Below are 15,438 nucleotides of genomic sequence, written 5' to 3'. Positions count from 1 at the left end.
CAATCAGAGTTATGAAAAATCATGCTCTGTATGTGGAATAAGAATTGTAATGCATTCCACTGTCATATATAAATAAAAATAATAATAAAGAAGAAAATTAAAGAAAGAGATATATTCTGAAAAAAATCAGAAATCCTTAAAATGAAGGAAATAATAAACCAAATTTAAAAAACTCAATAGAAAGCATCACCAACAGACTAGATCACATGGAAGACAGAACATTTGATAATGAAGACAAAGTATATAATCTGCAAAATAAAGTTAACCACACAGTGAAGATGGTAAGGAACCATGAGGAGAGCATTCAAGAAGTATGGGATAGCATCAAAAGACCAAATCTAAGAGTTATTGGGATAGAAGAAGCCACAGAGTTACAAACCAAAGGAATACACAATCTCTTCAATGAGACAATATCCGAAAATTTCCCAAACATGAAGAATGAATTTGAAAATCAAATATAAAAGGCTTACAGGACACCAGATGTATATAAGTACAACAGATCTACCCCAAGGCACATTATAATGAAAATGCCTAGCATACAGAATAAGGATAGGATCATAAAGGCCACGAGAGAGGAATCAGATTACATATGGGGGAGACCAATTCATATTTCAGCAGATTTTTCAACCCAGAACCTCAAAGCCAAGAGATCATGAAACAGCATATACCAAGCTCTGAAAGAAAATGAATGCCAACCAAGAATCTTATATTCATCAAAATTAAGCTTTAGATTTCATGATGAAATAAAAACCTTCCAGATAAACAAAATTTTAAAAGAATTTACATCTAGAAAGCCTGCACTACAGAACATCCTCGGCAAATTATTCCATGAAGAGGAATTGAAAAACAACAATGAAAATCAGCAAAGGAAGGTATCACACTAAAGGAAAATCTAATCAAAGGAGAAACCAAATAAAGTTAACATCAAAAATAAACAAAAATGACTGGGAATACAAATCATGTTCAATAATAACCCTGAATGTTAATGGTTTAAACTCACCAATCAAAAGACATAGACTAGAAGATTGAATTAAAAAAAAAAAAAGACCCAACAGTATGCTGCTTTCAAGAGACTTATCTCTTAGGAAAAGACATCCACAGACTGTAGTGAAAGTGGTATGAAAAATCATACCACTCCCATGGACTGCAGAAGCAAGCAGAGGTTTCCATTCTACTATCAAATAGACTTCAAGCTAAAGTTAATCAAAAGGGATGAAGAAGGATATTTTATACCGCTTAAGGGAACAATACATCAACAAGACATAACAATAGTGAATATATATGCCCCAAACAATGGAGCATCTACATTCATTAAACAAAGTCTTCTCAAGTTCAAGAGTCAAATAGACCACAACACAATAATTCTGAGTGACTTTAACACACATTTTTCACCACTGGATAGATCGCCCAAACAAAAGCTGAACAAAGAAACTAGGACTCAATAATACAATCAATAACTTAGACTTAACTGACATATATAGAATATTTCATCTTTCAATAAGCAAATTCACTTTCTTCTCAGAAGCACATGGATCCTTTTCTAAAACAGTCCATAATATTATGCCACAAAGCAACTCTTAGCAAATATAAAAAAGTAGAGATACTACCCTGTATTCTATCAGTTCATAATTGAATGAAATTAGAAATCAATGATAAAATAGAAAATAAAAGTACTCCAATACCTGGAGACTAAATAACATGCTACTGAATGAACAATGGACTGCAAAAGACATCAAGGAGTAGATTAAAAAATTCTTAGAGGTAAATGAGAACACTGATACAACATATCAAAATCTCTGAGACACTATGAAGGCAGTACTGAGAAAAGTTCATTGCATGGAGTTCATTCCTTAGAAGAAGAAAAAGTCAACAAATAAATGACCTAACATTACATCTCAAAGCCCTAGAAAAAGAATAAATCAACACCAAAAGCAGTAGAAAACAGGAAATAATTAAAATAAGAAATTAATGAAATTGAAACAATTGAAAAAAATGACTAAACAAAAAGTTGATTCTTTGATAAAGTAAATAAAATTGATACACCCTTAGCCATGCTAACAAAGAGAAGGAGAGAGAAAACTCAAATTACTTACATACATGATAGGAAAAAAAATATCAAAACAGACACTACAAATATACAGAAGATAATTAGAAATTATTTTGAAAACTTATACTCCAATAAAATAGAAACTATTGAAGGCATCAACAAATTTCTAGAGTCATATGATTTGCCCAAATTGAATCACGATGATATATACAATTAAAACAGATAAATTTCCAGTGATGAAATAGAAGATGCCATAGAAACCTATCAACCAAGAAAAGCCAGGACTGGATAGATACACAGCTGAGTTCTAGAAGACCTTTAAAGAAGAACTAACACCAATATTCTTCAATTTATTTCAGGAAATAGAAAAAGAGGGGCCACTTCCAAACTCATTCTATGAGACCAATATCACCCTGATTCCAAAACCAGGTAAAGACACATCAAAGAAAGAAAACTTCAGATCAATATCTCTAATGAACATAGATGCAAAAATTCTCATAAAATTCTGGCAAACTGCATACAAAACGTATTATAAAGATAGTGCACCACAATCAAATGGGGTTCATCCCAGGGATGCCAGGCTAATTCAACATATGAAAATTAATACACATAATTCATCACATTAATAGACAAAGAAGCATATGATCATCTCAATAGATGCAGAAAAAGCATTCAACAAAATACAGCACCCCCTTCATGTTCAAAACACTAGAAAAACTACGGAAAACAGGAACATATCTCAACATTGTAAAAGCTACCTATGCTAAGCCAAAGCCAACATCATTCTTTATGGAAAAAAAATGAAAGCATTCCCTCTAAAAACTGGAAAAAGACAGAGATGCCCTCTTTCACCACTTCTAATTAACATAGTTCTTGAAACACTGGCCAGATCAATTATAAAGAAATTAAATGATACAGATAGGTAATGAAAAACTCAAATTAGCACTATTTGCCAATGATATGATTCTATATCTAGAAGACACAAAAAATTCTACCAGAAAACTTCTGGAACTAGTAAGTGAATTGAGCAAAGTAGCAGGATACAAAATCAACACCTATAAATCAAAGGATTTCTGTATATCAGTGACATATCCTCTGAAAGGGAAACCAGGAAAACTACTTCATTTATAATAGCCTCAAAAAAAATAAAATACTTGGGTATCAACCTAACAAAAGAGGTAAAGACCTCTACAACAAAAACTACCAAATGATAAAGAAAGAAATTCAAGAAGACCTTAGAAGATGGAAAGATCTACCTTATTCTTAGATAGGAAGAATTAACATTATCAAAATGACCAAACTACCAAAGCACTATACAGATTTAATGCAATTTCAATCAAAATCCAAATGGCATTCCTCACAGAAATAGAAAAAGCAGCCATGAAATTCATCTGGAAAAATAAGAGACCTAGAATAGCTAAAGCAATCCTTAGCAAGAAGAGTGAAGCAGGTAGCATCACTATACCACACCTGAAACCATACTAGAGCAATAGTAACAAAAACAGCATGATATTGGCACCAAAATAGACCTATAGACCAATGGAACAGGAGGACACACAGACAAACCCACCTAACTACAGTTATCTTATATTAGACAAAGGCGCCAAAAACATACATTAGAGAAAAGATAGCCTCTTCAACAAATGGTGCTGGGAAAACTGGAAATCCATATGCAACAAAATGAAATTAAATCCCTATCTCTCACCATGTAAAAAACTCAACTCAAAGTGGATAAAGAACCTAGGAATTAAACTAGAGACACCACATCTATTAGAAGAAAAAATAGGTCCAAATCTCCATCATTTTGGATTAGGCCCCAACTTCCATAATAAGACTCCTATAGTGCAAGAATTAATATCAGGAATCAATAAATGGGATGGATTCAAACTAAAAAGCTTCTTCTCCCCAAAAGACATAATCAGTGAGGTGAATAGAGAGCCTATATTTTGGGAGCAAAAAACCAAATGCCGAATGTTTTCTCTGATTTAAGGCTGCTGATTCATAATGTTGCAGCGGGGGGGGGGGGGGGGGGGATGGGAGGATTAGATGAACTCTACATGGGGAAAAGTGGAGGGAGGTAAAGGGAGGGGGCATGGGGGTAGGAAAGACAGTGAAATGAGAAGGACATCATTACCCTAAGTACATGTATGAAGACACGAATGGTGTGACTCTACTTTGTGTATAACCAGAGACATGAAAAATTGTGCTCTATATGTGTAATATGAATTGTAATGCATTCTGCTGTCATATATAACAAAATTTTAAAAAATGAAAAAAATAGAAAATTAAGACAATGACAAATCAAAAATAAATGTTTAAGTTCATTTCAAATAATAGATTTGCTATACACTTAAAAAAAATCACAAAAATTTTCTCATTATCTTTCTTTTTCCCATATCTGCTTATGACCTATAAACTATTTCTTGGGATAAGCCTGGTCTGATTTGCACAGAATTACAGATAAATAATGAGAAATTCAACCATATATCTGGAACAACCTTCTTATGTCTCAATTGATACCAATCACCATAGAAAATAGTTATTTAATTTACCAAGCACTTCTTTGAGAGGAGTGAGAGTATTTAAAGATATTTTGTTGATATCAGTGGCTCTTAAAATGGTGAAGACATTTATATTCTTGGTGGTTTAAGAGTTCTCCATTATAATTTGAGAATGTTTCTGTTTAGATGATAAAACAAAACTTTTTATATAATAAAACATTTTGTTCTTGATCATGTGATTTTATGTAATTTCAATGTCCATGTTGCATTTATATTTGATACTCGCATTTGGGACCCAGAAGTAGTACTTTAACCACGGGGGATTAATGAGGAAAGAAAAAAAAAGGAGTCAGACATATATGAATGATACATTTACACCAAGCAAAAATCAAATGACATCACAACACACTGTGTGGGTAATTTTACAGTTAATGCAGGTGAGCATAAGTGATAAGAAAAGGATTCATTGTGTAAGGATAGCCATCATAGACACACCACAGCAGCATGTACCATATTTTACATATTTATAAAAAATATACTGAATTTTTTTAATTTCTGTTAGTTTTAGCAAAGCAGATTTACCTATGACATAAAAATTAGGGTTGAAAATTTTTGTCTTACTGATTTTGGATTTGATGTGTACACTTGTTTGGGCTTAATAGCTACATAAGAACTAAGCATATAGTATTTATTGCAAGATTTATGTTTGCACGTTTAAACAACATAATATTTTTGTCTGCAGTCCTGTGAGGATTGGTTTCTTTTCAATGAATGTATGATTTACCCAGGTTTGGAAAACCCTGCTTTTACATGACATTAGGGCAATACTGTTCTTCAGAGAGTGCTGGCTGCTGGATGCTTTCCTATTCAACTACCAAGTACATGAAGTTGGCTGTTAGAGGAATGTGAGCTTGCACAGATGGTGGGGGATCCTTGCCATTTTGCTTCTAGAGGTATCTAAGAGGACTTCTGAGAAGCTTGTTTGCTTAATTGTAATCTAAGAGGAGATGGTAATTATGGGCCTAGACCTGGATTTCCACAAGGTTTCTCACAGGGATTCAAACTTAGAGAAGTACCTAACAAGCAAAGAGCAACCAAGATTGGTCACTCTCACCCAATTTGAGAGTCAAGATTCACACAGATTGCCAGATGCAGGGGCGCAGGCCTACTTAGGAGGCTGAGGCAGGAGAATCCTGAGTTCAAAGCCAGCCTCAGCAACTTAGCAAGGGCCTAAGCAACTCGGTGAGACTCTATCTCTAAATAAAATATAAAAAAAAGATTGGGGATGTGGCTCAGTGGTTAAGCATTCCTGGGTTCAATTTCTGGTACCAAAAAAAAAATCACACAGAGTAATTATTTATTTTTCATTTAGGACCTAATGTTAAGTAAAATTATCTACACATGCAATTATGTTGTGAAGTTTTTAATGCAATATTTTGGGGATGGAACAAAACATCATATGCAGCCCCAGGCTTTAACAAGGTTAGATATTGGGGAAAACATCATAAGTACCTTGGAAGAAGTATAAAAAGGTACAAAAGAGGTCTGTGGATTTTGATTGGGAGTAAAGATCAGTTTCAAAGAGGAGACAGCTTCAATCTGAGCCATGAAAGATGGGTATGGTTTCGCGGGAAGGAACAGGGTCCCCAGCAGTTGAACAGAGACCAGTGACATGAAAACGCTTAGTTCATACCAGGTAGAAAAAGAGGGGAATACAGCCAGAACCCAGAGCTTCAGGATGGGGAGAACTAGGAAGTGAGGTTGGGATGAGTTCACAATAAATTATGGGTTCTATTCTGGGGTAAATTTCCGTACGGGAATTCCCGAGGAAACCACAAATGTGTCAAAGGTAAGATTGTAATAAAGTTCATAAGAACATCAAACCAGAAAACATGGTCCATATGTAACTTCTGCTATCGACAAGGGAGTATATATATGAAGAGCCTTTACTTCAGAGATCTTGCTGGTTTCCTCAGTCTAATAACCTGCCAGCAGCCAGAAATTCACCCATCAGTCAATTAACAGCCACTTGTAACTATAACAGCTTTCCAACTCACTGGAAACCGCTGTTTTGACCATCCCCCTCCAATCTGATGAGCCTGCAGGCATCCTCCAGCATTGGTGGTGGGTACTGATTGAATCCTCCTGGTGAGAGAACAAAGTTATAGTTAGATTTTTAAACTAGTAATTGGGTTTGCTAGGTAAAGAGGATCCCAACGGGCATCCTCTTGGAGCAATAAATGTTAACATGTCACAACAGAGTTTGGCTGGCAGTGAAAACAGAAAATAGGAACAATAAGAAATAGCACTCAAAATGTGATTTCAGAATGTTTTAGCAGCTAAAGAATTACTAAGATCACGGAGAAAGATCTCTAGTTGTTCATTTGAGGGTTAATCATCATGCAAAGACCCATGCTTTCCACAAACCCAGGTGAACAAAATCTAAGGGACATTCTATTCTGATTGTGCAAAGCTTTTCCTCTCAGACTTAGGCTACTGGATCAAATCTAGGAAAGATCACATTTTATTACATGATGCTATTTCTGTTCCTCTGCATCAGTGAACACTGATTTCCTATGAGGAAATCTTTTCTGTTTTAGGGAAACTAAAATACACCTATTAGTCAATTAACAGCCACTTGAACATATAACAGGCCAGTAAGCTAAATATAAATTAATAAATAATCAATTTAAATACAAGTTTAATAATATAAATATAATTAGGCCAGTAAGCTAAAATCTTTCCTGTTATATAAAAGCTTATTGGCCTAATTAATATGTTCCATTATATTTGTCCTGAAGTTGATCTGCAGGATGTAGAATATTGAGAAGTTTATGATATTTTCTCCTTATCCAAAAAAATAGTAAATTAAAGGAAGCTTTTGATCATTGGCTGATCCATGACTCCATGAAAATATCTCAGAGAGTGTCATATTTCTCTGATTCTAAGTGAACTTTTTTTTCTTTTTTCTATTTGTCTAAAATGACAATGTGTCTTCTGGTCAATGGCATCTGATGTTTGTTGTTGGTAAGACAGGAATGTGATGGAGCTGTCCTATCAATGACTTGGTGCATCAATAAAAAATCTGAATTTTGAATTTTTTACTTTTAATAGAGGCAAATTCTGAATGAGAAGAAGTTTTAGGAATGCCATAACCAGTCTATTTTACACATAGTTCCTTTTCATGCATGTATAGGAATGATAGATGGTAATATATATATCTAAAAGAAATTTCAATTACTATAAAATTTAAAAATGCTTTTAAAAGGAGAGTTGGTATCAAAATTTAATGGAAGCCCATGTTTTTTTTCTTCCTCTTTATATCATACAACTGAGGACCACCTCAGTTTCAAGGAAATAATGCAGCATTTTAAATTGTGGAGTGGTTGGGATTGGTAAGTGATAGGGATTCTGTTCAGCTTCCTAGAAAGAACAGGCTCAGCTCCCATTCTGTGGCATCCTCTAGAGGGCAGTGTTATGGTTTAGATGAATGTCCCCCAAAGGTTCCTGAGATAGAGGCTTGCTCCCCAGGGTGGGGATATTGGAGCTGCAATGTATCTTTAGAAGGTAGGGACTAGTGAGAGGTCCTCAGGTCATTGAGGGTGTGCCTTCAAAGGGGATTGTGGCACTTGGTCCTTTCTTGGCTCTCTTGCTTCCTGTCTTATGATGTAAGCGTGTTTGCTCCACCATATACTTCCCATGATGTGCTATCCTTGCTAGAGTCCCAAAACAATGGAGCCACTTGACGTTGGATTAGAAACTTCAGAATCATAATTCTTTGCTCTTTATAAGTTAATTACCTCCGATATTTCATTACAGTAATGGAAAGCAGACAATGAGAAAGGGTTCTCACATATAATGCTACTAACATTTGGGGCTGAGTTACTTCTTATTGGTGTGTGGGAGGGGGGTCTGTCCTGTGAACTGTAGGATGTTTAGCATCATCCTTAACCTCTATCTATTTGATGGTAATAGCACTCCTAAGTTGTGATAATTTAAAAATGTTTCCAGACATTTCCAGATGTCTCCTGGGGAAAAAAATAACCAACTCACATTTTGAGAACTATATCTCTAAGAGAAGGCTTTCTCAACTCATTTGTGGTAGAGGACAGGTATTTTATTTCTAATTCTTGGAAGATTGATATTTTTGCTCTAATTCCTTTTCAATGAGACCAGTCCATTGATCAATGCACTTGCAGGCTACAGCAATCCATGTCAAATTGTTTTAAAAGTTTCTAGATGCTTATCCTGAATTTCTGTATTTATTTCTTCAATTTGTGGGCTGGTACCCATTCAATGGGCAACACTATAGAAAACTGACTTAAAGTCATGCTACTCAAAGTGTGGTCCTTGAACCAGCAGCATTGACATCACTCAGGAATCTGCCGGTGATGCAGAATCTCAAGCTCCATCTTAGACATACTGAATCAGAACTTGCATTTTTAACAGAATTTCTATGTGATTTGTATGTTTAGACTTTGAGAGGAGCACTTTACTTCCCCTCACAGGACTCCAGGGTATGCCAAAGTTGTAAATAAAACATGTATAGCAAGTGGAACTATCTAAGAACTGCTGGAACTTCTTTAAGTTGAACAAGTATGACTCAGGAAACCTCTCCTGAAGTTAATCTGCAGGATGTAGAATATTGAGAAGTTTATAATATTTTCTCCTTATCCAGGAAACTAGTAAATTAAAGGAGGCTTTTGATGATTGGCTGATCCATGACTCCATGAAAATATCCAAGAGAGTGTCACATTTCTCTGATTTTAAGTAAACATTTTTTTTTCTTTTTTTCTATGTGTCTAAAATGAGAACGTACTTTCTACTGGTCTGATTTTAGCTAAGAGACACGCTATTATGGAAAAGTTCTCACCATTGTATTACCAGAGTCATCAACAGAATATAAGCAGAATATGACCCACTCCTGCCCCCATCTCATCATCGAATTCATATATATGGATTAGCTGTAGACAGAAGGATACCATTAAGTTATCCATACTAGGAACAAATACTAGCTTATTAAAACAAAGGAAAACAACCAAACCATGACTTACGTCTGACCGAGTACACAAATGGCTTTAAGAACTTCACCACATAATTCAGATCTGGTTTATGCATTCTCCCAAGCTGTATCAGATGGTGATCCAGTGGGTAGCTGGCTAATTCTTCTATGTTGTCCTTATGCGCAGGGCCCAGAGAAATCACAAAAATGACATAGCCTTGACACTTGGCTCTCAAAGCCATCTTCTTCACATACTCCTTTCTCTCATGATTTTCACCAGCTGAGATCACAAAGATGACCTTGTGTTTGCGTGAGTTGGGTGTTCCTGGGAAGAGATTTTCCGTGGCCCATTGTAGGGCATGACCAAGGGTGGCTTCCCCATTTAGCTGTTGGAGGGAAGTCTGGATGTGGCTCTTTATTAGGACTTGGCTGTCATAAGTTGTAAACTCAAATTCTACTTTTATTGTCCCCATTTTTCTTCTGGAACCATCCCAAGGAGAATAGCTCAACAAGGCAATCCTGTCCCCAGAGTCTGAGACTAAAGGGTTGGAAGCAATGTCAAAGTTGTCGATGGCTGAGCTCAACAAGGTTTTCACGGCCTTAAAATCATCATTTGCTATATGTTGAGAATTGTCTAAGAGGAAGGCTACATCCATGTAGGAATTTCCAGGTAAGAAAATCTCTTCGGCACAAGTATTTGGAAAGCATTTATCTGAAAACACACAGAGAGATGCATCATTGATGGGATGTTGGTACAAGATACTTGTTTGAGATCTTTGTCAAGGGATTCAGTGACTAATTACCAAGAGTTAATCATCTGATCCATACATCTTCAATTTCACATCATTTAAACTAATAAAGAGTTGTCAACATCCAATGTTTCTGTGGCCATTAGCAGGCAACTTGGGGTCTGTGTTGGAAGCAGATTTAGGTAGCAACTTGAAGTTCACAATCCCTGTCTAAACCTATTTAGGAAATATTTTAATCATTTAGAGGCTTTGGATTAATAGGAACCAAATTGTCTCCCAGAAGGGCTACATCAATTGGGATAATTTTCTAAACCAATTTTCACATTCTCTGGAAATTCCAAACACTACAGGGATTGAAATCCTGACATATGGTGTTTTCTAAAACTGCAAAAATTGAAAATAGACCCTATAATCAAAAAATAGAAATCTGACATAACCATATTCAGTAATCCACCCAGAAGTCATTTAAGCTTTCAACACAGTAGATTCTTTTCATTGGTCTTACCATAGCAAAGTGTGCAGAGACGCAGCCTTTCCAACGGTTCATAGTCTCCATCGGGAGGAACTGGAATCACCTGAAATGTCCCTGTGTTGTCGAACTGCATAGAAAAGGAAATAAATGCTTATTTACCCATTTTTTTAATCATTACAAGGAACCATTATGTACTCACTTTGAAAAACACCCAATTAATCACTATCATCTTGCATTATAATCCTTTGCTTTATTCAGTCAGTACATCTTCACATGCCCGAACATGCATGCACATCTCCCTTTTATCCTAAACATAACCCCTCAAAAGCATGCACAGAACAGGTATCAACATCCTTATTTTATGATAAAGAAAAGCCGCCCCAAGATAACCTGACCAGATTTAGGTTCATCAGGGCAGGGGGAAATCTAAATCTCTTACTCCTGTACCTTCAATTCTGGACTGAATTTTTGCATTCTTCTGATTACACACTAGCTTCTGAAATTGGGCTCTCCAGATATCTTACATTCTCAAGTTTTCTTTGGCTTCTCTAAGTAGTGATGCCAACTATTCCTACTCCACTATCTAGAAGATGTCAAGTGGAACTTTTCAATCACAGATTCCAATTAAAAGTCTATTTCAAGGCAATAGACACACTGTTTTCTTAATATTCTAGGTCGTACACTGATTTCATCTGTTTCTTGATTAATGTTTTTGTCTTTATGCTCACTGAAATGGGCAATATAGAGCATTAATTCAATCATTCAGTGAGTCAATATGTGTTTGGGGGGGGGACATTTACTTTGTGTGAGGCCCCAGGAAAGAAAAATACTTTTATCACAATGGAAGTAATCCATCACTCCCAGGTGGTAATGAGGGTAGCTCTCAATCCACACAAACATTTGTTCTTGTTTTCTTTGTCCCTCAGAAAATTAAAGGGTCAGAAAGCCATACCTTTTCTTTACATAAAATTCTGAGCATTACAACATTTTTATAAGTTTCTGGCCTTACAGTTAGAAAGTTGTTACTACCTTCCTACTCTCTACTTTTATGAAATTGGATCTTGGGGGCGTTATTTTGTATTTGGCCCCATTGGTCCCACATGCAAAGACTAAATGCCAACTTTGTAAACCAAGGAAATTTATTGGGGTGAGCCAAGTGCTTATTGAACGCCTACAGTGTTATAGGTACATTGGCTGGGGATATAGAAATTCCAGATGAAATCTCCACTCTACATTCTACCCGGGGGAGTTACATTACCTCATATGCTGGAAGGTAATAATATTTATAGGAAAAAAAGCAGAGTAATAGGAATGAGAGATGTTGAAGTGACATTTAAATAGAATTCACTGGGAAAGTGACGTTTAGGTAAATTTCAAAGGCGGTGAAGCAGTCATATCCAGGAGAAGAGAATTTGGGACACAGAAAACAGTCCTAGGAAGGCTCCTGGGAAGCAGGGAGTGTGCCTGGCTCAGTTGCAGTCAGTGCCAAGGACTATGTCAGGGATGGAGAAAGTGAGAGCAAGAAAAGGAGAAAGTGAAGTCAGAGAGATTAGAAGAGGACCGGGGGGAAGACCACTTAGAGTTCAAAATGCTGGTCCTTGTAGAGGTCTTAGCTTTAACTCAGAAATGAGGAGGCACTGGGATATTTTGAGCAAAGGAACCATCTAGTGTCCTGGGTTTAGCAGGATTGTTCTGGCTGCTGTATTGAGACAGATTGTGGCAGAGCAAAACTAGGTGTGAAGACACTAATGAAAAAGTGATTGCAAAGTCCAGGCAAGAGATGATGGGTGTTTGCATCAAGGTATTGAAAGTGTAGGTGCTAGGAAGTGGCCGGAATCAGGATATATAACTTCATTAATAATATTAATTAATAATTAATTATGTAATACTATTAATATTATAATTCATAATATTACATTATTACTTAATACTGGTATTTATATGAGTACTAAATACTAGGTATTTACTAATGAATACCAATATACTCAAGTGTATGTGCATATATACACTTTAATATAGACACACACCATGTATATGTACATATATATACACATTTACCTATACTGAAGTTAAGGATTTGAATATATACAAATATATAAAATTAAGGATGTTGGATAAGGATGTAAGAAAAGATTGTTTGAGATATTTGTCTCAAATAATCTTTTATAGATAGCTGAAAGTGGAAGAATGCAATTTTTTTTTTAAATTGAGATGCTGAATATGGAGCAAGTATTGGGGGCAAATCCAGTTTCATGTTGGACTTGGTAAGTTTAAAATATCCACTAGGCATGCAAGTGCTGAGAAGGCTGCTGTATATGTCAATCTAGAGTTCAGGATCATAGTGTGGATGGGAAATATGAATTTCTACTATTGAGGGTATTTAAAGCCATGAGTGTGGGTGACTTCAAGAGACCAAGAGCAGATAGGGAAGAGGGCTGAGGAATCAACTTTGGGAACTCCAACATTTCAAAGTCAGGAAAATGAAAAGGTGTCAGAAAACTAGACCAAGAAGGGGAAACTAATGAGGTATGAGAAAAACCAGGAAAATGAATGAGAGGAAAATGTTTCCAAGAAGAGAAGGGTGGGATGAACAATGATGTCACGTACTGCTAATAAGTCAATGAGCTTCGGACTTGGAACCAGCCTCTGGGTGCAGGAACAGAGAGATCACAGTTGGCTTTGACAAGAGCAGTTTGGGGAGATTAGTAGGGATGAAAACACTACTAGGCTTAGTTCAAGAGAGAGTGTAAGGAGAAGCACTGGAGACAGCAAATGTAGACATTGTTTTCTTTCCTAAAAAAAGTTGCTACATGGGGAGCCAGGAAAGATTTATAAAGATTTAATCTACTAACACTTTAATCATTTTATTTTTAGAATTTTCTAGAACATCAGTGGGACATTGCGAGTCTAAATTCCATTTAGAGTATGGAGATTTTTTTAAAAAAAAAGGCAAGGTGAAGTATTTTGGAATACTTTAGAATTGTCAAAAGAAATAACATAAAACATAAGTGATACAAGAAATGTGAGGTGGTAGTTCTGCGGGACAATCAAAATAGCCAATAAGCTTATGAAAAAATGTTTAATGTGGGTTGGGGTTGTGGTTCAGCGGTAGAGCACTCACCTAGCACGGGCGAGGACCTGGGTTCGACCCTCAGCACCACATAAAAATAAATAAATGAAATAAAGGTATGCTGTCCAACTACAACTAAAAAATAAATATTAAAAAAATTTTTAATATCACACGCAAAAATCTCAATCAAAGCAACAACAATGAGGTACTCGTTGTAACCTATTATAGTGCCAACAATTTTTTTAACGCCTGATAGATAAAATCCAATGTTGCTAAGTATATGGGAAAACAGACACCTTTAGACAGAAGGGTAACAGTTCAACACCTTCAGAATGGAGTTAGAGAGGAACTGATGAAGACGGTGGAAAGGAGAGGAGGGCAGAGGCTAAGGGGGTATCCTGAATGGAGAAGAGTGGAGAGGCAGAGATGTTCATGCCATCACTGAAGGGAGCCTTGCTCAAGCATGACACATGTGAGGTTATTATCCGGTAAGAACAGAGTGATAAGAAAGAGCTTCCTGGGTCAGTTACTGTAGATACTGTGAATTACAAGTGACTGCTAACAAGAGCAGTGGAGTCTCTTTTCTGCTAGGGATTCCATAGGGTTTGGGCTTGGTCTTATCAGAGGAGAAGATTGATTTTGAAGTTTATCTTGAGATTTCTCTTTTTCTAGAATGTGACGCAGCTCTAAAAGCAGAACTGTCACTTGTTTCCCTCTGGGAGAAAAATGAAGGGCAGCAGGAAAACTGAAAAACCTAGGACCTCAAGTTCCAATAATCCGTTTTGTCAGAATCTGTTATGACTCTTTCTGTGGCTCTGATTTTCAGAAAATTCCTAGGTGTGTTAGGAGATTGATTCTCTCCATGTCACAGAGAACTGCCTGTCTTTTCACAGTAGAAGTGTGTATGTGTGTGTATTTAAACAACATAATGGTTTCATCCAGCTCTGGAAGCAGTGACTCCATGGATAATCTGAATACATTTAAGTGTCACTGGTCCTTAGATGGAGTTGTCACTGGACCTTAGTTTTTAGGGGGAAGTAGAAGGAAGCATTAATCCCTCCAAAGTCTATTGATCCAAAAGTGACAGAAACTCTTTGGGGGAAAAAATGGTTCACATATATCAAATGTTTTGAAACATTTTAGGGGATCAAAGATGATCCCCTGAAATTTATCACAGGTTAAGACCAACTGTTTAATAAGATACTGTGAGCAGATGATAAATCGGAGAAACAGAAACACCAGGCCTGCAGATGGCTAGAGAGCGACATGTTCATGGCCCTTTATTTCAGACAGAGCTCAATTTGATTCTTGATTTAGCGCCTCAGCAGCTGGACAGAAGTAGATAAGTTGCCAGAACACTCTGGGCCTGCACTTTCTTATTTTTAACATGGAACAAACAACTGCATTCACTTCTGAGTATCGTGAGAATACATGAATATGTCTGTGAAGTTCTAGGGCCAGTACCTGGCATGCAGCAGGAGCTGAGCCAAGGTGGCTGCACTGTTCTTGAGTATTGTGATCATCACGTTTTGGATTTCATGGACACTCTCAACAACACAGCTTCAAAAGGTACAAAGGGGATCAAGAGGCCACACAT

General features: G+C 36.4%; 1 protein-coding gene across 1 annotated transcript in view; it reads right to left on the bottom strand.

Moving 5' to 3' along the window:
- Nucleotides 1–15,438, bottom strand: part of Col6a5 (collagen type VI alpha 5 chain) — a 137,993-nt gene that overhangs the window by 25,845 nt on the left and 96,710 nt on the right. The window contains exons 34-36 of the mRNA XM_005326998.5: nucleotides 10,805–10,898; nucleotides 9,603–10,262; nucleotides 6,606–6,693 (exon numbers count right to left, since the gene is read on the bottom strand). Of these exons, the coding sequence (XP_005327055.2) occupies nucleotides 6,606–6,693; nucleotides 9,603–10,262; nucleotides 10,805–10,898 (842 nt within the window). The remainder of the gene's footprint in view (nucleotides 1–6,605; nucleotides 6,694–9,602; nucleotides 10,263–10,804; nucleotides 10,899–15,438) is intronic.

Source organism: Ictidomys tridecemlineatus, chromosome 3 (assembly GCF_052094955.1).
Source record: "Ictidomys tridecemlineatus isolate mIctTri1 chromosome 3, mIctTri1.hap1, whole genome shotgun sequence".
NCBI classification, from domain to species: domain Eukaryota; kingdom Metazoa; phylum Chordata; class Mammalia; order Rodentia; family Sciuridae; genus Ictidomys; species Ictidomys tridecemlineatus.
Note: the sequence above shows the minus strand (reverse complement) of the source record. Positions and strands in the feature narration are given on the sequence as shown.